The sequence below is a fragment of the Typopeltis vanoorti genome, chromosome 14, assembly GCF_054136105.1.
Source record: "Typopeltis vanoorti isolate ZY-2024b chromosome 14, IOZ_Tvanoo_1.0, whole genome shotgun sequence".
Lineage (NCBI taxonomy): Eukaryota > Metazoa > Arthropoda > Arachnida > Uropygi > Thelyphonidae > Typopeltis > Typopeltis vanoorti.
Window position 1 is genome coordinate 2936451 of NC_143562.1, and position 26617 is coordinate 2963067.

The window sequence follows — 26617 nt, forward strand, 5'->3', positions numbered from 1 at the left end:
TCATTCCTGGAAGTCTTTGTGTTGTCTTCACAATTTTGGCGGTGTCCCCTAAATTTTAGATCCTTATCCACTATTACCCCAAGATCTCTTATTTCCTCCACCTCCAACAATATATCCTCACCAAGCATAAATTCTGCATCCAATCTTTGTTTTTTAAATTTTAAAATCTTACATTTTGCAACATTGAACTCACATCCCCATCTGCTTGCCCAATCAATCAATCTATTCAAGTCCTCTTGCAAGGCCACAACATCTTCACTACTCTTTATGGTTCATCCTAACTTTGCATCATCTGCAAAGAACTGAATATCTCCATCCAAACCCTCGCCAATATCATTAATATACAAGTTAAATAGTAATGGCCCTAAAACAGACTCCTGAGGCACTCCACTAGTGACTTCCCTTTACCTGGATATCGCACCCCCCATACACAACTTGTTGGCAATTATCAGATAGCCTCCAATGCACTAATCTAATATCCAACCCCATCTGCTCTAGTTTGACTGTCAACTTATCATGAGGTACTCTATCAAAAGCTTTTGCAAAATCCAAGTATATTACTGTGTATCCTTCTCCTCTGTCCAAGGAAGCAGTCACTTTATTGTAATAAGTAAGTAGATTACTAAAACACGACCTCCCTTTAGCAAATCCATGCTGTCCATCAAAGATTATACCATTGTTGTCAACCCAACTCTAGATCCTAGTTCTCACAAGCTTCTCCAACAACTTAACCACAACACCTGACACAGAGATAGGCCTATAGTTTGATGCTTGAGTTCGATCACCTCCTTTACGAAGTGGCACAATCTTGCCCTCCTTCCACTCTTTAGGAACTTCACCAAGTGCAAGACTCGTATTAAAAAAATATGTCAAGGCAGGTGTCAACTCTCTGGCATATTCCTTCAGAATATGCGGTGATATATTATCAAATCCCACAGCCTTATTTATATCTAGTTTACTCAACTCCCCAAACACCTCTTGCTCACTTACAGTCAGTCATTCCTCCCCATCATCAACTGCTCTCAATCTCTCCATGAAATCACATTCACAAGATTGAAAGATCTTTATGAACTGCTCATGAAGTATCTCCACCGCACATTCTGCATCAGCTGTCTTTATACCACATCCTCCAATCAATGTCATCCTTCCATAATCATTCTTTCTTTTGCTGGCTACATATCAAAAGAATTCCCTAGGTTTCTTTTTGGCTTCATTAGCTAACTGCTGTTCATACTTCTCTTTAGCTACTCTCACCAACCAAGTCACCCTCCTTGCCTGGTCTTTGTAGATCTCATGGAATAGGTTATTTCCACTTCTCTTATGCTGCCTCCACAATGCCGTTTTCTCTGTATCGCATACTTAATCTCTTTATTCATCCATCTCACACCTACCTTATTTAATCTTCTCACCCTTGGAATACATTTAGACATTGCATCTACTAAATAGTTCTTGAAAACCCCCAAGCTGCATTGATCTCTTTTCCAGCTAACTCCTCATTCCATGCTACACCTGCAAGCTGTCTCCTGAGCTCTTCATAATCACCCCCCTTGTAGTTCCACATATATCCTTTTTTCACAGGGGTCCTTACACTGCTGGCATCCACCCAAGTAATCACCTCACGGTCACTCTCACCAATTGGTGGATGATTTGACACCTCATTTATAATTACATCCTCTGTTGAGATGACCAAATCCAAGACCCTCAATCCTTGTGTGCCCTCTGTTACATACTGTCTGAGGTAGTTATCCCTCAAAAACTCAAGAAACTGATTTTCTTTACTTCCAGTTGCTATCTCCTCATTCCAGTCTATATTGCCATAATTAAAATCACCCATAATGATCAGCCTTTTCTTATTTACTTGGCTAATTTGATTGTACATTTCATTATCACCACCATCCACATTACCTGGTCTATAACAACATCCCACCTAGTATTTGATTCCATTCACCTGTATCTCACACTATACTGCCTCAAATCCACTGGCACTATTTCCCTCTTGCATCTCTACTTTATATGGACATAACTCTTTCTCTATCATCAATAGCACTCCCCCTCCCTTTTTACCCCTTCTGTCCTCATGAAACACATCATACCCTTCCATCTCTATTTCTGTCAGGATGTCATCCTCTTCCAACCATGTAGGTGAACAGATGCAATTAGTGCAACCATTTCATCTGCCTTGTTTCTTATACTTCTAGCATTTGTATACGTTCCTTATACTTCTAGCATTTGATCCATAATGGCCAGTAAGGTGGTTAATCAAGAGCTTCATAAGAAAAGGATGATGTGGAAAGAATACTGTGTTCATAAGGATGATGTACAGTATGAAAATTATAAGCAGCAGGCTAAAATAGTCTCAACAGTTGTATGGAAAACAAAGTGTGAGTATGAAAAGAAACTTGCTATGCATAATAAAGACAACAACCCACAAGAATGCTATTGATAAGTTACTAGAAAAAGAAAGAATGAATATGAAAGAATAACTCTTCTAAATGCTGATTCCATGAGGGTTACTGATGCAGAAGAGGTTGTTCAACTAATGAGTGCCCATTTTGTTAAAAGCTGTCAACCTGGTGTATGCAATATTGAGCTCACTGCTACCTCTTCACTGGATGAAGAAACTCAGGTGTATGAGAATGAGGTATTAGAGCTGTTGCATAAACAGAATAAGAATTCAGCAATAGGGACTGATGGATTATCAGTATGTGTGCTAAAAGAACGTTCAGTTGAACTGACTATTCGTTTGACCAGGCTGTTTAATATGAGTCTCAGAACAGGGAAGATTCCACAGGAATGGAAAGAATGTGTGGTAATTCCATTGCACAAAGGTGGTGCAAATTCTGATGTATCCAACTATTGACCAATTAGTATCTCAGGAGTGCTGGTGAAGGTTTTGGAAAAATTGGTTAGGGCTCACGTTCAGAAATGGGGTGACAGTGAATCTCTACTTTGCAATAAGCAACATGAGTTCACAAAGGAAGGTCATGTTTTATCAACTTGCTCACATTCTATAACAATGTTACCATTGAACTAGACAAGGGGGAATGGATACACCATGATACTTTTGACTTTTGACAGAATACAGCCTGGTATACCGTTGCATAAATTGGAAAATATGGTTTTGCATTATAGAATATTAGCATGGATAAGAGAATGGCTGACTGACAGATATCAAAAAGTGGTATATGGGGGATGTGACGCTGCAAGATTTAAGGTAACGAGTGGTGTACCACAAGGATATTACATTACATTGGTGGGATTATGCTTGAAGAAGCTGATGAGGTAGGTATCTTAAAGTGTTAGTAGATAGGAAGTTGAAGTTCAGGGACCATGTAGCCAAGATTGCAAATACAACTCAAATGATAATTGCAATGCTGAAATAAACTTTCACATATAAAGATAAGGATGTCTTTTAGACCTCACTTGGACTATTGTGTGCAGGGCTGGTCTCCTGGTTTCTGTTGGAATTCTGATATATTGGAGAAGAGTACAAAGGAGAGTGTTAAAAATGATATCAGAATTGTGGAATACAGATTATGAAGACAGATTGAAAATTTGGAGACTGCAGATACTATCGAACAGAAGGAAGAGCGGGTAATATGATTAAGACTTACAAACTTCTGAATGGGTCATACAGGATTTCAATTGATGGAATTTTTCAATTTATGGAGGGTCGGGAAAGGACGAGGACATCCTTGGAAGCTGAGAATGAATGCTGTTAAGAAGGGGATGAGGGCTAGATTTTTCTTTCATAGGGTGGTATGTGATTGGAATGGATTGCCATTGGATGTTGTGAGTGCAAGCATTGTGAATGAATTCAAGAATAAGTATGATAGCTGGTGCGTTTAGTATGTGGCCTCCCTTGATTAGTCCCTGACTCCCTGGACGTCTGGTCTTTCTTAATAATAATAGTATTTAGTTGATAGTTCCATACTATTGCCCATTCATATAATCTATTACAATCCTTCTGTAAGGTTACAATATATGCTTGATTTCTCATTGCTCTCCTTTGTTTTGCATCCTCTACAAAAAGTTGTATATTACCAGATAAACCTGTCCCAAGATCATTAATATACATATTAAATAACAGTGCTCTCAAAACAGACTCCCCATGTCACACTACTAGTGACTTTCCTCTTCTGGGATTACCCCCCCCACACACACACCACTTGCTGATACTTATCTGAGAGCCAGTTGCCTGTCTAGCTTGCTAATCTATCATCCAATCACATCTGCAGCACTTTATTTACCACCCTGTGGTGTGGCAATCTGTTAAAGTCCTTTTCAAAATCTAAGTATTTTCAAAAGGACTACATAAGCAAGTTGATAAAACACAACCTGTCTTTAACAAACCCATGCTGACAAGCACTGTTATCCATTCAATTTTTATTCTGGCTCTCACCAGCATCTCCATTACCTCAACTGCAATTCCATATATACAGATTTTTAATAGATTATGGAAGAATTTGACCATTTCAATTAGTAAAAAGCAGTAGTGACAATTTTTATGGAGTATCTGCTTTCACTTCACTCCACTTCAAGTTTTTTGCTACTGCTTTTTGCCAGTTGAAATGGTTCAGTTCTTCGACAGTCATTAACAGCGCTTCCCTGTTATTTTTGTTCTTGCATTCTTGTCTCTAAGATCACATCTCTACATAGTCAACCTTTTGTTAAGGTTGACTTTGTAGGAAATTTCTGGACAAAATTTTTGAAACAAAATGTATTTTCACACTTTTAAGTCTTTTATGTCTTTATTCTTTCAGCTAGTTGAAACTTGTATGCTGGATGAAAACTGCTGGATATTACTTATTTCTGTATTTGATTCATAACTTTTTTTAATGCAGAAACTTTCGAAGACTTGTAATATGCTCTTTAAGTTCTCCACACAAATACTGCCGTGTGCTTTTATTCAAGAATAATACAAAATTAGAATCATAGTTTCTGAAGTGATTTTTTGCAGCGTGTGTATATCAGAATATTTTTCAATGCTTAATATTCACCCAGACTTGTCCCATCACAAAGAAATATGATCGATATATTTTTAGCCAAATATTTGTAGTATATTTTAGCTATTCTATAAAAATGTAGTTCATCATTAATTAGAGATCTCCAGCTTTTTGTGGATGGTAAATATTTCTCCCTACTTTCTGTTCACCAGATGTTATGGTGATGTCTTTTGATAATATTTTTTGCATCTTGAAGATTGGCCCCATTTTTAAGAAGTCTTCATCATCAATTTCCTGATATGCATCCTTAAAGGTTGTTTAAGCTGGTAACAGCACTATGATTAAATTTACACGCTAATCTTTTATCAATAATTTTCATCCAAATTACTCTATTACTTCTCACTAATCCAATATTATTGTATGTGATATTTCGCTCTTCCAATGCACTTATGGCAGAATCATTCCAACTAATCCTTGGTCTTCCTCTGATTCTTTTTCTTGCCATCTTGGCAACAAACACCTGTTCTGTTAATTTTTCCTTTCTCATTCTGTTTACGTGACTCCACCTTAGATTAGTCCTGCACATGCAACATTCTTGAATGCTAATGATTTCAAGTTTTCCATCCTAATGTTGTCATTTGTAATATGACTCTGACATTGATGTCATCTCTTCAGCCCCAAATTTTTCTCAGAATTCTCATATCTATGGTCTCCAATCTTTGATCCAGTGCTTTATTTCTACCCCAACTTTCAGTTCCATGACTTAAAACTGGTCCGAATACTGTCTTGATATTGCTAGTTTGGTGTTTGGACTAATTTCTCTCATATTCCATATAAATTTATTCAGCTGACTCTCCATCACACCCGTTTTGCTTATCCTCTTGTCTATTTACAAGTTTAATTTGCTATCTTTACTAAAAATGTGCCTAAATAGTTCAAATATTTGACTTGTTCTATGGGTTCTCCACTGAGAATACAGCTGAAATTTTTTATGTTCTCTATTTTCATAGTTTTAGTCTTTTTATTGCCGATTTTCATCCCAAATTTGTTATCTGTTATTCAATTTAGTTAGAAAATCCTGGTGACTTGTACTGTATGTGTTTAGTACATCATCTGCATAAAGCAAATTGCTAAGTTTGATATCTCCAGTTCTAATATCAGGTTTAATGCTACTTTCGTTTTTCAATAATGCAGTCCATATAGATGATGAATAAGAATGGAGGGAATATGCATCCTTGTCTTATGCCTGATTTTCGATCAAACCTTCTTCCTGTATTTCTTTCAATTCTTACAACTTGCATATAGACTAGGTATTGTTCTGTATAATGTTGTCCACCCAGTTAGCATAGTGGCTTTGCGCTTCGCAACCATATGCCCAGGGAAGGAGTGTCCCAGGTTCGATTCCCGTCGAAGACGTAAGGAACTTGAGGATTTTTCTCAGGCATAGCCAAGTTAGCCGGTCTTGGGTGCGGGCAGTAGGGTTTTTCCGCAGTTTATCTGGTTTTTTTCATCCCGCAAGCAGGCAAACCGGCCCCATGAACATATGCTTCTACAACCAAAAATGTATCCCCCCCCCAGCGGCAGACTAGGCGACAAGTCGGTTGGGAGTGGTACTAACAAGAAGTCGCATCTAAGTAACATGCGGACCCTGCATAGGAAGCATGAATAATGCATAGTGAAAGAAAGAAGATTGTTCTGTATAATGTTCCATTTACCCAATATAATTATAGTGTTTTGAAAAGCTTTTCTCTGGGCACCTTCAGCAAAGGCTAATCGATTGGTAGAGTCTCTTCTACTAATGGCTCACGCAAAAAGTTAAGCAAGTTTTAGTGTGGTTAGTAGTTGGAAGTGAATCAATCGTTCGATGCTGTTGGCACACTTTCCTTCAATGAGTCTTTGGACTCCCTGGAGGTGTTACATAATAATAATAATATAATAATACCTTTTTGAGATCTACAAAACTTAAGTATAGATCCTTGTTATATTCCCATGATTTCTCAACTATTTGTTGTGAAGTGAAAATCTGATCGTGACAATCTCTATTTGGCCTGAAACGTAGCTTGTTCTTCTCCAAGTTTCTCTTTCACAATTTTCTCGGCCTCTTTTCAAGTGTGCTTGCATAAACTTACCTATAATGTTTAGTACATAAATTTGTCTATCATTTTCATATTCAGCTTTATTCCATCGTTTTTTTTTAATAGAAGGAAACTGAGAGCTTTACTCTTGCCATCTGGCCAGGCCCTCTGAATTATGGAGTGGAGCCACTCCACAAATATGATACCTCCACATTTGAGCATATCTGCCTGAATACCATCTATTCCAACTTCCTTTTTCACATTTCAGGCTTATGATAGCCTGTCACTACTTGTTTCTTTTAACAGTCTTTCAAAGCAATTAATCCTGACATCTAGTATAATCCTTATCTTTTGTTTTCATGTCACCTTTATCAGAATTTTATTTTGTTTTTTATGTATTTATTATTATTATTATTATGTGACACCTACAGGAAGTCCAAAGACTCATCGAGGGAGAGTGTGCCAACAGCATTGAATGATTGATCCTCGTCCAACTACTAACCACGCTCAAACTTGATTAAGCCATTAGTAGCAGAGGCTCTACCAATCGACTAACCTTAAGAAGTTCAACTTTGAAATGGTCAGTATTATTTATTGAAGTAGCAGTTCCTATCCTGCCAAAAACTACACCATTTTTTGGCAGGATAGGAAGGGAAAATGCGGTGATGGAGTACTGCTTATGATAAGTGATGACTTATGTGATCTAAGAGTTTAGGCTTTGGAAGGTAGTGACACTAATGGTTTTGAAAACATATGGTGTGAGGTAGAGGTGGGCAAGACAGGATATTTATTATTATTATTATTCAGGCTTCCGTGGAGTCAAAAGACTCATCGTGGGAGGTCCTTCCTAAGAAACACAAAGTCTATCATACCACCATTTAAACTCATTAACCATTCTCACTCTCACCACTCCATCAGGCAATGAATTCCATGGTTCAAAAACCCTCCACACAAAGAAACCACTCCTCACCCTCTTGCTCTCAGTTTCCTTTTGTAACTTCCAGGGATGGCCTCTTGTCATCACTCCTTCCTGCTGTTCAGCCAAGCGAAAGAACTCCCCAGTGTCAACCCTGTAACCACCTCTCAACAGTTTAAAAGTCTCAATCATATCACCTCTCCTTCTTCTATCCACCAAACTCTGTAGTCCAATTTCCTCAGCCGATCCTCATAACTATCATTGTACAGTCCTGAAACCATCTTTGTTATCTGCCTTATCTGCCTTTGTAACCCTTCCACAGTTAATTTATCCCCTTCAAATCCTGGGGACCAAATCTGAGAACAATAGTCCAAGTGTGGTCTGATCAGGGACTTATACAACAGAATGATAACTGTTTTATCTCTGCAGGTCAGTGTCCTTCTCATTATTGCAGCAATCCTCTGTGTTACCTTCACCACCTTTGCAATATGTCCCCTAAATTTCAGGTTTCTAACAATCATTAACCCCTGATCTCTTGTCTGCCCTACTTCCTCCAGTATAACCCCTTCCATAGAGTATGCAGTGTGACATCAATGTTTCCCAAACCTCAAGACCTTACATTTTGCTGCATTAAACTGACATCCCCATTCATTTGCCCGTCTAGCTAGCTTATTCAAATCCTCTTATTATTATTATTATTATTATTAAACAAGACCTCATGGAGTCAAAGACTCATCTAGGAGGTCCTTTTATCTCACACACATCTCATCATACCGGGTCTTAAACACATTCAAACTCCTTGCAGACACCACACTCTCAGGCAAGGCATTCCAATCATTCACAACTCTGCACGAAAAAAACCTGCCTCTCACTCCCCTACTCACACCCTCTTTATACAGTTTCCAGGGATGACCTCTGGTTCTCCCCTGATCTCCCACTATTCGCTGTAGAACTTCTCCACCATTGATCCTATAGCAACCCCTTACCAACTTGTAGGTCTCTATCATATCTCCCCTCTTCCTTCTCTCCACTAGTCTCTGCAAATTACATCTTTTCAATCTTTCCTCATACTCGACATTCCAGAGGTCAGAAACTACCTTAGTCAGTCGCCTTTGGACCCTTTCCAACATCTCCTCATCCTTCTGAAAACCAGGTGACCAAATCTGGGCACAATAGTCCATGTGTGGCCTAATCAAAGCCTTATACAATGGAACAAGAATCTCCCTACTTCTACACGTCAGTGTCCTCCTCATCATTCCCAGAAGTCTTTGTGTTGTCTTCACAATTTTGGCGATGTGACCCCTAAATTTTAGATCCTTATCCACTATCACTCCCAGATCTCTTATTTCCTCTACTTCCAACAATATATTCTTACCAAGCATAAATTCTGCATCCCATCTTTGTTTTCCAAATTTTAAAACCTTACATTTTGCAACATTGAACTCACACCCCCATTTGCTTGCCCAATCACTCAATTTATTCAAGTCTTCTTGCAAGGCCACAACATCTTCACTACTCTTTATGGTTCTTCCCAACTTTGCATCATCTGCAAACAACTGAATATCTCCATCCAAATCTTCGCCAATATCATTAATATAGAAGTTAAATAGTAATGGCCCTAAAACAGATCCCTGAGGCACTCCACTAGTGACTTTCCTTTTCCTGGATATTGCACCCCCATACACAACTTGTTGATACCTATCAGATAGCCAGTCTCCAATCCAATGCACTAATCTAATATCCAACCCCATCTGCTCTAGTTTGACTGTCAACTTATCATGAGGCACTCTATCAAAAGCTTTTGCGAAATCCAAGTATATTACTGTGTATCCTTCTCCTCTGTCCAAGGAAGCAGTCACTTTATTGTAATAAGTAAGTAGATTACTAAAACACGACCTCCCTTTAGCAAATCCATGCTGTCCATCAAAGATTATACCATTGTTGTCAACCCAACTCTGGATTCTAGCTCTCACAAGCTTCTCCAACAACTCTTGCAGGGCTACCACATCTGCACTATTACTAATAACCCTTCCCAGTTTTGCATCATCTTCAAACAACTGAATATCCCCTTGCAATCCACTGACAAATGTCATTGATATAAAGATTAAACAATATAGGTCCCACTTGTAACCCCCTGCTTCCTTGAAACTGCCCCACTGTATCAGAGAGTTCTGTATGGCGGGGCAGTTTCAGCTTATCATGTGGCATCCTGTCAAATGCCTTCGCTGAGTCTAAGAAAATGGCAGTATATGCCTTTCCCTCATCTAATGCTCTTGTAACTTGATCATAAAAGACTAGCATATTGCTAAAACAAGAGTGCCCTTTCACAAATCCATGTTGACTCTCACAAATAACATTACCCTCATCTGCCCAATGCTGTATACGGTCCTTCACTGCTTTCTCCAAGATCGTACTAATTACTGATGACCCAGGCAGCATAGAGAATGATTGTAATGAGAAATTTTAACTTTAGCAATATAAATTGGAAAGAGGAAGCTGTGTGTAGTAATAAGGGAATTCTTGCAGGACAAATGTCTTAGGCAACATGTAGCAGAAGGAACACTAGGTTCAAGAGTTTTAGATTTGGTCATAGCATCAGAACTGCTGATTATAACTGAGATGACATCTCTGTTCCCAGTTGGAGAGAGAGTGACTATGTGGTGTTGACTTGGAAGATGAATAGACATGCAGAAGTATCAAAGAGAAAGGAATGTATGTGGAATTATAAGGCAAGTGATTATAATAGTCTTAGATATCAACTTTGGGCAGTTCCGTGGAGGTAGGAATTGGAAATGCAAGATATCATAAGTTCTTGGGAACTTGTGAAGGATTATTTATTAGCAGCAGTAGCAAGCTGTATTCCACGAATGAAGAGGAGGACACAATTTAATGTAAAGTGGATGACAAACAATATCAAACAGAAACTGCAGGTGAAAAAAGAGTTATGGAAGAGATATAAGGAGAGGGATGAAGAGCAGATGCATAAAGAATATAAGACTCAGGCAGGAGAGTGACTAGTATGGTGAGGAAGGCAAAAACTGAAATATGAGAAGAGATTGGCTCTAAGATCCTAAGAAAATCGTAGGGAATTTTTTAGCTATGTGGAGAGTAGGAGGTGAAATGATTGTGGAAGAATGACATTGTGGAACGAGAATAGAGTGACTGATGCAGAGGACATAGTGGAATTGTTCAATGAACACTTTTTTGGAGTATTTCATCCTGGAGAAGTAAGTTTTAATACTAGAGGGATAGGGTAGGTTCGAGATGTAAGAGGAGAGTGTGTTCCAAATACTGAGTACTTTGGATGTCAGTAAAGCTGTGGGACTGGATGGTATTTAACCACGAGTTTTGAGAGAATGTGCTAAAGAACTGACAGCTCCTTGGACCTGGCTTTTCAATGAAAGTCTGGCTACAGGAAAGGTGCCCAGGGAATGGAAGAAAGGTAAGATAGTGCCATTGCATAAGGGTAGTAGCAGACTGGAAGTGTCTAATTATAGGCCAGTTTGTGTGTCATCAGTAGTTGTTGAGATCTTGGCGAAATTAGTGAGGGACTGTATATGGCATTGGGGGCAGATGAGGGTAATGTTATCTGTGAGAGTCAACATGGGTTTGTTAAGGGGCACTCTTGTTTTAGTAATATGCTAGCCTTTTATAATAAAGTTACAAAAGCAGTAGATGAGGGAAAGGCATATACTGCCATTTTCTTGGATTTAGCGAAGGCATTTGACAGGTTGCCACATGATAAGCTGATATTTAAGTTGCAGCACATGGATTTGGATGTCGGGTTGATCGACTGGATTCAGGATTGGCTGTCCGATAGGTATCAGGGAGTTTTGTATGTTGGGGAAGTTTCAAGGAGGTTACAAGTGGGGTCCCACAGGACTCATTACTGAGACCTATATTGTTTAACCTTTATGTCAGTGACATTGTCAGTTGATTGCAGGGTGATATTCAGTTGTTTGTGGATAATGTGATTCTGGAAAGTGTTATTAGTAATTGTGCAAATGTGGTAGCCCTGCAAGAGGATTTGAATAAGCTGGACAGATAGGTAAATGAATGGGGATGTCGGTTTAAAGCAGCAAAATGTGAATTTTGAAGTTTGGGATACTTCGATGGGAAGTTGCATACTTCATTGGAGGAAGTAGGGAAGACAAGAGATTGGAGGGTGATGATTGGTAGAAAACTGAAATTCATGGAGAATATTGCAAAGGTGGTGAAGGTAACCTAGAGGATTGCTGCAATACTGAGAAGGATGCTGACCTGCATAGATAAGAGTTATCATTCCATTGTGTAAGACTCTGATCAAACCATGCTTAGACTATTGTTTTCAAATTTGGTTCCTAGGATTTAAAGGAGATAAATTAACTGTGGAAAGGGTAGAAAGGCGGATAACAAAGATGGTTTCAGGACTGTACAATATTAGTTATGAGGTTCGGTTCAGCTGAGTGAATGTGGACGGCAGAGTTTAATAAATGGAAGAAGGAGAGGTGATATTATTGAGATTTTTAAACTGTTGAGAGGTAGTTACAGGGTTGACACTGGGGAATTGTTTGACTTGATGGAACAGAGAGATCACAAGGCACCATTCCTGGAAGTTAGGAAAGGAAGCTATGAGAAAGAGGGAAAGAGGGTACGGAGTGGTTTCTTTACATGGAGGGTGGTTGAACTGTGGAATGCATTGCCTGATAGAAAGGTGAGAGCAAGAATGGTCAATGAGTTCCAGGTGTGGTATGATAGACTTTGTGTTTCCTAGGAAGGACCTGCCATGATGAGTTTCTTGACTCCATGGAGGCCTGAATAATAATAATAATTGTTATTATTATTATTTCTTATGTGATCATTTCTTGCATATGTGATCTGGTCATTACATTTTAATGAAAGATAACAAAGTACTTCCTAAAATTTTAAATACTAACTTAGCATTTTATAATTAATATAATTTTATATATAGTTGCATAAATAAACACAATAATCTACATAGCATAAAATCACAGTTTTGTATTTTACATCAGATGAGCCTGTTATTTGCAAAACTTGTTTCAATTTAACAAAAAAAAAAAAAAAAGTGATGTTTTTATGAAACTGCAATTGTACAGCCTCTTTTTAGTCTGACGGTACAGGTGACTCAGACTGTTTTAAAATTACTATCATTTGAATTGACCTTATATAATTTTCCATTCATCTATATATTCATGGATAGATGAAAATGGGATACTGTATGGGTGGGCAGCATGGTTTTGCAAAGGGTAGATCATGCCTCAGTAACTTGCTTACATTTTATAATAGTGATGGCTGAACTGGATAAGGGTAATGGGTATACAGTGATACTGCTGGACCTTGCTAAGGCCTCTGACTGAATACCACATGGAATTCTAATCAGTAAACTGCATCATATGGGGATGGATATAGGGTTATTGAGATGGATAGGAGGGTGGTTGATGGAGAGATATCAGAGTTTATTCAGGGGTAGAGTCCAAAAGACGACCTATGACTAGTGGTATGCAACAGGGTTCTGTTCTTGGACCACTACTATTTTCATTAACGATATAGGAAAGGATCTGAGAGGAACTGTTCATTTGTTTGCTGATGATGCAAAGTTGGGTAGAGCAATACTGAATGCACATGATGTCAAAATTTTGCAGGATGATTTGGATAGATTAGAGGACTGGGCTAAGGAAAATGGATGTCGATTTAATTTGGCAAAGTGTAAGGTTATGCATTTTGTGGTGAAAAGATTAGCAGCAGTATATCACGTTGGTGGAACTGTACTCCAGGAGATTGACAAGGCCAGGGATTTGGGAGTGTTGGTGGATAGGTTAAAGTTCAGGGGGCATATTGCAAAAAATGGCTAAATCAGCTCATCAAATCACAAATCACTTGGTTACTGAAGAATACTTTGATGTGCGGAGACAAGGAAGTTATTGTTCTTCTGTATTGAGCCTTGATAAGACCCCATCTTGACTACTGTTCCCAGAGTAGATGATAACCAAGATGATAACAGGTCTATGGAATGAACCTTATGAGAATAGGTTGAAGATTTGTGGGTTGCAGAAATTGGTTGATAGGCAGAAAAGGGGTGGTATGATTGAGACATTCAAATTACTGAAGGGTTTCTATAAGATTAATTCAGAGGATATTTTTCAGAACAGGACTGGTGGTGGGAGGGCTAGGGGCCATCCATGGAAACTGGACAAGAGTGTGGTTAGCAAGGGTGTTAGAACTAGGTTTTTTACTTGGAGAGTGGTGAATGAGTGGAATAAGTTGCCAGAGTGTGTTGTGGTTGCCATGACTGTGAATAAGTTCAAGGCAAAGTATGATAGATACTGTGGGGATGTTGAATAGTTGTTCTTGACATGATGTTTAGGGCCTCCCTCGATGAGTCTAAGGACTCCTTGGAGTTGCCCGTAATAATAATAATAATCTAATTTGACCCAATTTTTATTCCACGTGAGGTATCTGTACTACTATCAGGATTATATTATATATACTCTTGTACTGATTACAGAAGATAACACTCTTTTGGATAAGAGCTTAGGCATCAAGTGACATTTAGTATTTTAAATCTTACTGTGTATTTTATAATTTAATGCTTTAATCTTATTAACATGATGTTATGTATGAAGAAAAAAAATTAAAACGCAATTTTAAGCAAAAACTATTTTAAAAATATATGTTGCTGCTAGGTCGAAGCATCATGGCTAAGAAAGGCGAAGGTTCACAAGTGAAGGAATCCACTGACAGCAGCACTACCCTTGAAGATGATGATGTGAAAGGTAAGAAAAGCAGAATAGCTCTGATTCAGAGTTGTTTTTGTTTTTTTGACAAATGAATATTAAACAGCATATATATTGAATTTCTTGCAGTGGATTTAATTAACTCTTAAGAAAGTAATAAGTGAACTCCGGTTTTATTTTTGATATACCAGAAATTCATTTTTATCCATTATGTTATGTTACATATTTGTAATATAATATAACTGAAACTATAATATAAAAGGAACAGAATGTATTGATATAGTTTGATACTGATGATAATGTAAAATCATTCTGTATACTTATTACATACCTTCACAATCATTTCATTAACTTTTTTTTTTTTTTTGAAAACTGGAAGGACATGCAATCAGTTCTATATTGATTGTATTTTTTCTTTTTAAATGAGAGAAAAATTGCAGTGATATTAAAGTTGCTCTTGGTCCTTTGAGACTATATGGGTGTAATAAAATAAAATAAAATAAAACAGAAGTATTAAATTCATAAACATTTCTATTCTATCTCAATATTCTCTTATTTGCTGATAAAATTATCATCTCCTTGCCTCACTCACAGTAGCATTCAAACTATAGCATGGATATTTGTGAAAATTTTTAGTAGAATGTTTTGTTCACAAAGTGTGAAACTACTATTTCTGCATACTGGAGGTCTGCACTGAAAAAGATCTTGTTTTATCCCTGAAGCACAGGCCAAACCTAGTTTGGTTTCTTCTCTAGACTAGCTTGCCAATCTATTGCACTGGCATATTATAGGTTTCCCTAATTTCATGACTAGGCCAGTCATTAAAAATTCTCATATTCACATTTCTTTAAGTGTTGCATTCATTTGTGTTGAAGTTTTTCTGGAGTAAAAAAAAAAAAAAAACTGTGGTACCAAAATGAAAAAAAAGCAAATTAACTAATGTAAAATATTTACAAGTTCATATTTTTACATCTCTCACATTATCAAGGCAATTTAAAGATACACACTCATCAAGGACTGAGAACATGTGCATAGAAGAGTGGAATTCTTTGGTGATCTATGATTCCTGCTAATGGGAAGATACTGTGGTGCTATAAAATTTGTATAGAATCAAACTCTCAGTTCTGTTTCAGTTTTCAGGGTTCTGTAGAAACTTACAAGAACAGTCTCTATGCCTTGAATTGAGATTTTTGTACTCAATTAACTTCACCCCCCCCCCTTACAGAGTAATCTTTATCCAATGCGTATTGTGCTAGTATGCTTTCTGATTCCTTATACTAAATGTACTTCTGTCTTATTTTATGACTAAATTCTAAGGGGGTGATTAGTCCTGTCTGTCCAGAATACTGGATCCACCACTGAAAAGGGATACTGTAAACACCTGCAAAGGAGAGTGGATCCTGGTGGTCTTTGATTACCATATGAAGTTGTAAACTTTGTTTAGTGATTTCTAGACTGTTCTAGAATTTTAAAGATGCCAAGAAATTATATTCCTGGTTTAATCCTTTATCCAAGTGTAAACAAACAAAGTTTGTGCTTGAAGTAACTTCAGGACTAGGCAGCTCATAATTTATAGCATAACCAAATGGAAAAACTTCCAACATCTATCTCTAATCTAGAGTATTTTAATAATATGGTATGACACCTTTTGCTACTCGTATATGGAAATATGACTTCTGTATCACCTCTGGGTCTTGCTCCCATGGATGAGACCTCAATAAAGGTTGAAACCAGTATGGGTAGTGACCCTTTCCATAATGCATAGTATTATACATGTCCATAAAGATGTGTGACTTGCATTATGGGATACTAAGGCAAGTGATATAAAGTCATTAGCTTCTATTATACGAGTTGCCCAGTCCTGAAATTACTTCAGGTACAAACTTTGTTTGCTTACACTTGGATAAAGGATTAAACCAAGAATATAATTTCTTGGCATCTTTAATTTATAGTATAACCAGGTGGAAAAACATCCAACATGTATGAGGTTGCAATCTAAATTACGAGCAGGAGAGATCACCTCACAGGATAGGGTTAAGAAAAGGTCTAGACTGTTGGATATTCTGGTTGGTAGATGAACAGTTTTCTTTAGGTTGTGACAAAAGTATTCAAGAATGCTAGAGCACTTCTTTTCCCCCTTCAGTTGCATACTGCTTAGAAAGAAATCAATGGACACTCCCATGGGGAAGGTACATCTTAATGTAATGAGTCACGTGTTCATAGCCAGTATAAACTGGAGTAATATGATACTTCGATTAATTGCAACTGCACCTGGATAAAATGGCTGCAAGAAGAGAACTGACAGTGTGAAAGAGGCGTTGTGATAGGATGCCATGTTGCAGGCCTATCTGTTTGGCAAATTGTTCACAAATTGCGTCATCCCAGGTCAACAATCAGTCATACCATACTGAAATGGAAGTACACGGAGTCAACTGCAAGTGCTACCAGCAGTGGACAACTCACTGAATGTGACTATAGGGTGCTTTGAAGGATAACATGGTAAAAATTGCCATTCATCATCTGACATGTTGAATGTGGAGTTCTGGGCATCGACTGTAACATAAATCTGCACAAAAATATTCAGAATCAAGGCTCACAACATGAATTTCCATCGTTTTCCATGGTGGGACTGCAATATGCAATTCCCACATTATCTGAGCCAACATGCAGTGTCATCTTAAGGTACCAAGAGTGTGTGCAGTGGAATGCGGAAGCTTAAAAAGCTGTATCATGGAGTGACAAATCATTCTACACCCTGTACTGCAGGTGTGAATGTGGTAGATGCCTGGTGAATCCAGAGTGAGTAACCCAACTATGAAATTTGGAGGTGGTGGTGGTGTGGTCCTATTTTTCCTGGTTTGACCTTGGAGTTCTGTTTGTGGTGCCACACAACCATTGAACTCAGAATGACATCTGAATATTCTGGACAAAGCAATGCTTCCTATTTGTGGCATTTCTATGGAACTGACCATTGTTTCTTTCAACAAAAGTGAACTGTATCATAACACTGCTGCTCTGTCTGCATGGTTTTGTGAACACGAACGTCACCACACTTCACTGGCTCTCACAGAGCCCTAATCTGAAGCCTATCGAACACCTGTGAGATGAATTGGACCATTGGGTGAGGTCAAGGGATGTCCACCCCACAACAGTCCAGGACCTCATTACATACAGGAAGAATAGTTCAAAATCCCATTGATCTCATCCTATGCTTGTGGAAAGCATAGGATAGAGATCAACATATAGTATATCCCATAGGATTGCTGAAGTCAACATGCAAAAGATGCTCCTACATCTTATTAAGGTGGGGACCATGGCTGTTTGTTCCTCACACAATGGTGTTCGTTGACTTTTTTCCAAGCAGTGTATAATTTATTCGAAGGTAGCTGTTATTAACGAACGATAGAAAGTTTGATAAAGCCTGTGGGCCAAATGTCAAAGGTTATCTATGTACCTGAGCCATACTTTATGCTTGGGAGAAGCAAATTTACTTCCAGGGTTTCAGAAGATTCCACGTAAAAGTTAACAATGAAGTGAAAACAAGGAGTCATTGCTTAGTCTTCAGTTTTAAAACAGTCTATTCTTTAAATAGATTGAAATTATAGCAACAGACTCTCCACCTTTACCCATTGCTAAAATGTACATGAAACACCTTAAAAATGTAACTCTTCCCCTTCAATCAGGGGAAGTTATACATATAAACTGTACATATATCTCACATCCATACACCATAGGGTCTACTTAACACTAAACAACATTTCCATCCTGAGATTAAAACTATCAGAATCCTTTCAGAATCAGGTATTTACTATCACTGTAGGACTCAATTTCGGAACAGAAAAGACATGATCACCTTAGACATTAATCAGAAAAACGATTGCTAAAAAAAATAAACTACATTTGGTATGGTCAAACCAAACCTAGATTAATATAATGTGCTATTAGATAGAGAGACTGATTAGATTAGAGAGAGAGAGAGAGATACACCAATTTTGGAGCACTTCCTTATCTTCTCATCAGGTAATCACAGAAAATCACCATGAAGAGCATCTCTATACACATGACTCTTTCCACATTTTCAAGGTCATTTCATGTTCATTTTCACTGAGTGTCATCTTTCTCCCTAGATATCCTCTTGGGAGCTGATGAAATAATCTGTAAATAACTAATTTAGTTATTTATATTCCCGAGAAGTTTGATATACATCACTAAAAAATGTTCCTGATAATTTGATATTGCTATGTTATCAGCGATAAATACCATACATGAGAGAGAGGGTCACTGAAATATAATTTTAAGTAAATAATTACATTTAAAAAGTTTAAATGGTTACATTTCAATAGTTAAAAGTTTATTGCATGCCATGTCAAAATAAAATGAGTATTTTGATTAAAATACAAAGTATTTACATTTTTTTGGATATCTGAATTTAGGCATCTTTATTGTGCATAACAAAAACCAGAATCAAAAAAGAAGACTCAAATGAAGCAAAGTACTACTACGTCAAGATGGTTTCAGTTATTTTATGCTAGCAGACGCTACTATTAAACCAGCTCATTTAATAGTAGCATCTGCTAGCGTCTCCAGCTGTATTTTTAGTCAGTAGATATATCTAAGAAAAGCTGATGAGATAAAAATGAAAATTTATGTTTCAGTATACATTATTATTATTATTATTAATTTTGTACAGGCACCTTGATGGAGTGCATAGACTCATTGCGGGAGGCACAATCTGTCATACCACTCCTCGAACCCGTTTCACTCATTCACAACTCTCCAAATAAAAAATCTATTCTTCACACCTCCACTAACAACACCTTTATTCAGCTATCAGGGATGATCCCTTGTTCTGGCCCCTCTAGCTAAGTGCTGAAACATTTCCCCTCAATCAGTCGTATAAAACCTATAAGCAACTTAAATGTTTCTATCATATCCCCTCTTTTTCTCCTATCTCCAACTTCTGCAATCTACACACACACTCAATCCATCCTGATAGAGAACATTCCACAGACCACTCACTATCTTGGTCGCTTACCTCTCAATCTTCTCCACTGCTTCCTCATCCACAAGAAACCCAGGGGACAGGACTTGAGCACAGTAGTACAGATGTGAACAAATCAAGGCCTAATAAAGAGGAATAACAACTTTTTTATCTGTTCTTGTTAGTGTGTTCTTCAATAGCCAAGTAATCTTATGAGCTACATTAGCAACTTTAGCGATACATCCTCTAAACTTGTCCTCTTGTCCTGAAAGCTCTCCATATCGCCTTGATTTACTATTACTCTACCTAATTTCATATCATCAGAAAACAATTGAATAATTATTTCTTATATCATTTATGTACAAAACAGAAATACTTCCAGCATTAACCTTGTTGCACACCATTAGTCACTTGTTTTCGCCTCATTTGTGCACTTCCATATACCACTTTTTGATATCTGTTCAGCAGCTGCCCTCTTATCCATTTAACCAGTGTCACATCCATCCCTATTTGTTCTAATTTGTGTAACAGAGTTCTGTGTGGTATTCTGTCAAACGCCTTTGCAAAATCATTGTATAGCCATTTCCTTTATCCAACTCACCTGTTACTCTATTATACTGCACTCTTAAAACCCTCCCTCCTTATGCAAGGGAATTATCTCTTAAAACTCTACCAGAGCTGAGACTTAAAGAGCCTAGTCAGAGGCATTGCAGTTCCCATGCACATTCTCACAAAACTTTTCTTTCAGTTGTTTCCAACCGTAGGTGACTTTGTAGGCATTGCCTACAAAGTATTCCTGGTGATATTTCTTACAGGGTAGTTCACTATTGCTTTCCCCAACCCCCCAATTTTATCCGGGCTCTGGACTGGCATATGGCTGGGACGTATTCATGACTGTAATCCATGTATATTCGTGAGGCCAGTTTGCCTTTTCTGGGGGATGAAAAACCTGAGTTTCTGGGTGAAAAAACCCCCTACCTCCATATGAGACTGGCTAACTCACCTTTAGTTGAAAGAGACCAGATAAAGGTTCCTCACGTCATGGACGGGAATCAAACCCAGGTCTTTCCAACCAAAGGGCTTCGTCTATACTGACTTAGCTACAGCTAATATCTCGTCTAATCCCACAGCTGTATTTACATTGAGATTCAGCAGTATCCTAAGAGCCTCCAATTCATCCATCTCTGTTCCCACAGTAGTGTCTGTCACATATGTTAAAGCAGTAACCTTACTAGAATGATATGCCTTTGCAAAGTGGTCACTCAGTAAGTCAACTATTTTATCTTTTGTCACCTCGTGACCATCATTACTCATTAAGGTTAATCTTTCATAGTCATTCTTCTTCTTCTTACTTGTCAAATAATGAAAGAACTCTCAGGTATTTCCTTTAGCCTGCTTGGCTACATTCTTCTCATAATCTGATTTTGCCTTCCTTGCCATGCTGGTCACCTTTCTTGCCTGAGGCTTGTGCTCATTACCTTTCTATTTATGTTCCCTTCGCAGCATTTTCTACTTCTATAGCTTTTGTTTAATGATATTACTCATCTATCTAACACCTTCCCGATTAACCCTCCTTGTCTTAGGCATACAATTTAATCTCCCAACCAACCATGACTTCTATAGACGTCCAGCTAAATCTGGATACAATTCTATAACACCTATTGAATAACATGGATAAGAAGTGCAATTTGGTCTCACTATTTCATCTGCCTTGACCGGTAGGGAGGTTAATACTGTACCTCTAGATGACCCTTAGCTATCTCCCATGCACTAGTAACATCCTTACCTTGCAGTGTTTTATGCCATAGCACAGATTTAGGCTTCTTTCTAAGCTTTTCATAATCACTTTCCTTGTAGTTCCACATATACTCCTTCTTGACAGAATAGTCAAGACTGCATGATCACTTTTATCAATAGGAAGTAACATAATCACCTTGGTTATGGATAGCTTTTGTGATCCTATGACCATGTCCAATACTCTTCCACCCCAGTCCCCTCCATCACATGCTGCCTCAATTAATTATCTCTTAGCAGGCATATAAATTCTACTTCCTTCCCGCCATGTGATATTTCTTCCTTTCAATCTATATCATCTATTAATTATATCTATATCTCAATTAATTATCTCTTAGCAGGCGTATAAATTCTACTTCCTTCCCACCATGTGATATTTCTTCCTTTCAATCTATATCCATAGTTGTAGTTCCCCCCCCCCCTTTCCCCCCATAATAATCACTTGACTTCTACTTATTGTACTAATTTGGCAATGCATGTCTTGTAGATCATCAATGGAACAACCTGGCCTATAACAACAATGAACTGTTTATTTTGGTTGTTGTTTCAAATAAATAGCCACCCTCCCACCTATCTCCTATTCGTTTTGGTTGCAATTCATCTGTTATCATCAGCACTTCTCCCCTCCCCCCATCTTCTCATTCTTCCCTGAAAATACTAAATCCTTCACATTCTGTCTCTGTAACCACATCATTTGCTGTTTACCAAGTCTGACTAATGCCTATAACTTTTGTCGAGGTTGCACTAACCAATGCCAAAAACTCCTCTCTCTTGTTCCTGATACTGCTGACAGTAGTATATAGAAACTGCAGCATCCCTTTAGTCCCCCACCCACCTTTACTTTCTGAATTGCCTACCCTATTGAATATTTTTGCCTGAGAGACTAGATTCTGCATTCTCACACTCAGTCGCCTCATGGGTGCCTTCCCAGAAACTCTCCCTCCTCCACTCTAATTGCTTAAGTTTTCCTGAATTTGCACTTTAGTATGCTCATTGAACAGAGCTCTCTTTAGACATCAAACACCAAAATCATTTAGATGCAGTCCATCAGCATTGTACAAATCCTTCTTTCCAGCAAACACGGACAACAGATTAACAAATTCCACATCATTCCTTCTACACAACTTACATATAGACTCATTTAGCATGGTCTGTACGTAGCAAACAACACCCTCCTCCTCATTTCATCTCTATCATAGCGTTGTAGGAGACTTACAATCTTCACCTTCTCACTCTTCAGTTTTGCCTCTTCTAAAACTCCATTATATCCTCCCTCATAGAATACTTCTCGCCTCTCAAATCATTTGAGACACGACAATCATTTCCTTTGACTTATCTTTTTTGCACCCAGATGGTGTGACTAATATTGTGAATTTTTGCACCAGGGAAACATGATTTTGTCACATTTTCATTAAGTACTCCACTGATCATTGAGTCTATGTACAGAGACTCAATGATCAGGGGATTTTCTCCTTAACTGTTTTTCTTGTCTGTTTGCTTGGTCTTTATTATTACTTCTGATTACTTGCTTCTTTCTTTTTTCAGCCCTGCTATTCTCTTGCTGTTTCTAAAGTTTTTCAGTTTTACTCTTTGTCATGTTAAGGATAACATTCAAGCATGCTGTTTCTTTATTAAGAAATAGCATGCTTATTTCTTAATAAAGAAATTTCTTAAACTTGTGGACATGGAAATAGAGGAGAACAAAATGTCCATTTTGTTCTCCTCTATTTCCATGTCCACAAGTTTGACATTAATAACATCATTTTCCATCCTATTTTTGATACTATCTACTCTACTAACATTTGCAGCATACTCATCACATAACAGGCACTCACTTTTGAAACATTTAACCCCTCCCAACCAGCCATGACCTCTATAGACATCCAGCTAAATCTGGATATGATTCTATAACGCTTATTGAATAACATGGATACAAAGTGCAATTTGGTCTCACTATTTCATCCACCTCGGCCAGTAGGAAGGTTAATGCACAATTTCTCTCCAGTTTCAGTTTCTCTACATATCCTTTAATTTTCCCGATGAATACATTTCACACACACTGACCACAAATTCAAATCACCCGACAAGTGGTCTTTGCCACCATTGTTCTACCATGCATTGGCACCATAATGAAACTGTTGTGTTTAAACATACAAATAAAATAAAATAATTACAGGGTTTACTTACAAACTAAATAACTCAGTCAATCACACACCCATTTAAAACAAAAACTACAATAAGTTAACCTAATATTATCAACTAAAATACAAAAATGTTACTCATCCTTCAGGTGTGCTAAAACAACTTTACACACAAAATATGCTACCTAACTGCTTAATTTCCCAATACAGTGTCTCATTTCCCTATATAGTAGAGGTGTGTAATGAGCAGTTCATTAAAGTATTTAATCCTTGTGATTGTAACAATGCAGAACTTGAGAGCAGTGGGAGTAGCAGTTAGCAAATGACGTTAAAAGAAGTCCTAGGGAGTTTTTTGATATGTGGCCAGTAGATGAAAGAATAATTATGGGAGAATGATGTTGGTCAGTGATAATGGTAGAATAATAAACACTGAGGAAGATATAGTAGAGGTTCTTAATGAGAAGTTCATTAAAGTTGAGTATACTTGAAGGTATATCACCGTCTGTCTTGAGAGAATGTCGAGGGAGTTAACAACAGTTTTAACATAATTTCTAACATGAGTCTTAGATTGGTTTAGGTTTCAAAGGAGGCAGAAAGGGGGGGGGGGTAAGACTAAAACTTCAAATAGGCCAATCTGCTGTCTTGAATCATGGTCAAAGTGTTGGAGGAGCTAGTGAGGACAAGAATTCAGAACTAGGTTGACAACAGCAGAATTCTCTTTAATGGAAAGCATAGATTTGCTAAAGGAAGATTGTGTTTTACCAATCTATTTACTTACTTATAACAAGGTGACGAATACATTGAACAAGGGAGATGCATATACAGTAATATATTTGGATTTTCTTGGACTTTGCAAAAGCATTTGATAGATTACCTCAGATAAGTTAGTGTACCAGCTGCAGAGGATAGAAATGTATAGTATGTTGGTTAGATAGATCGGAAATTGGCTCTGAATGATTCTAGCAAGTTGTGTATGATAAAGCAGTGTCTTAAAAAGGAAGGTAAATGATGTTTCATGTCGATTGACTGCGGATCTTCAGTTGTTTGCTGATAATTCAAACTTGGGGAGAATTATAAGGAGCACTGCCAATATTAATTCCTGAAGAAGATTTGAATCGACTTTTGGCCTGGACAGATAAGTGGGGTTGTAGTTTTAATATTAATAAGAAGTGCATGCAGATGCATTTTGGAGTGCTGAGATAGATAACGTTGTTTACTATATTGATGAAATTATACTGCATGATATGAATGAGATTCCAGATCTGGGGGCAATGGTTAACAGTAGGCTGAAGTTTAAAGGGCATATTGCAAGTGTTACAAAGGCTGCATATCATATTGCTGCTATGATAGAAAGTACCCTAAGATGTAGGGATAAGGAGGTCGTGGTGCCACTGTATAAAGCACTGGTTACATCACACTTGAACTGTTATGCTAAGATTTGGTCATCTGGTTTACATTGTGATGTGAAATATTGGAGAAGGTTCTGAGACAAGCAACTAAGACACTTAGGACTCTGGAATGTTGATCATGGGGAAAGGTTAAACTTTTGTTTCAGTATTGGAATACCGTGTTAGCATTATAATAATTAACTATTATTATAATGCCAACTGAAATGAAAAGAAACTGGCTCTGTGTGCTAAAGACAACCCCTAAGAATTCTATCGATATGCTGCAAGTAAAAGAAAGAATGAATATGAAAAAATAACTCTTCTAAATCCAGATGGCGTGAGGGTTACAGATGCAGAAGAGGTTGTTTAGTTAATGAGTGGCCATTTTGTTAAAAGCTATCAACCTGGTGAATGCAACGTTGAGCTCACTATTTTATTTCGTACCCAAACACAAGTGGTACAACATGATTTACAACAAATTAGGATACATTACAATGAGATCAGCGTAGATTTGGTAGGTGAATTATACAGGGAAATAATAATTAAATATGAAAAAGGGAAACTATACATAACTTATATACAATAAATATGGTCAGATGTTCTTCCAGTATCTTGCACAATCAACTGCTCTTTCTTTGCAGGATATAAGGTCCTCTTTTGTGCAAGGTGATGGAAGAAAGGGGCAAGAAAGAAGGTGTTCCATGGACTGGGTTGTCCCACACTCACAATTGTCTGGGCCAGTGAGGTAGCCCCATTTGATGAGGTTTTGTTTGCCTCGTCCTTCGTTCGCATTCTATTGAGGCTTTTCCAAGTATTCCAGTCCAAGTGGGCACCACGTGGAAGATGTTCAGCTATTGGAATACCAGTATTATTTTCAGGGTAATAGTGCAAGCCATTGTTGAAGTCTTGTCTCTGGGAGGTTTTTAGGTGGTTCAGCAGTTGCCAGGAATCTATGTCGGGATCTTAGTCTTTGGGGCACTGCAGTCTGGCCGAATAGTGGGTGGCATTCATTTGTCTGCTTCTTTCATCAGCTGAGAATGCAGATCTTTGAATTAAAGGGGGTGCAATACCAGCCAAAGTATACAGGTCTTTTAGTGGTGTTGGTTTCAGGCAACCTGTAATTAAGCGGCAGTTTTCATTCAATGCTAGATCAAGTTTTTCAGCATGGCAGGATCTGGACCATATGGGGCAGGCATATTCAGCAGAAGAATAGAAACAGGCCAAGGCAGAAGTATGCTAGGGTCTGCACCCCATTTGGAAGAGGTACGATTACTTAGTATGTTGTTTCTTGCATTCACTTTTGCCTTTGTTTTTTCTGTGTCTTTTATATGAAAGGGTATGATCGAGAGTCACACCGAGGTAGATTGGGTTCCAGGAATGTTCTAAATTAGAGCCTTCCCAAGAAATCTGTTGCTTCCTGTTGGCTTCTTTATTGTTAAGGTGGAAAAGGCCATTCTGGGTTTTCAAGGGATTTGGTTTTAGTTGATTGCTAGTATAGTATGTGGTTAGACCACATTTTTTGTTTCAGTAGCTATGGCAAGGTCATCAGCATAGATAAAATTTCTAGTTCCTGGAAAGATGGGGAGATCATTGACGTAGATGTTGAAAAGTAATGGTGATAACATACATCCCTGAGGGAGGC

At 37.8% G+C, this 26617-nt stretch overlaps 1 protein-coding gene across 3 annotated transcripts in view; it reads left to right on the top strand.

The window, feature by feature from the left end:
- CaMKII (Calcium/calmodulin-dependent protein kinase II) overlaps nt 1-26617 on the top strand; it is a 789323-nt gene that overhangs the window by 584996 nt on the left and 177710 nt on the right. For all 3 annotated transcript variants that reach the window (XM_090404176.1, XM_090404177.1, XM_090404178.1), the window contains exon 13: nt 14621-14710. In XM_090404176.1, coding sequence (XP_090260302.1) covers nt 14621-14710 — 90 coding nt within the window. The remainder of the gene's footprint in view (nt 1-14620; nt 14711-26617) is intronic.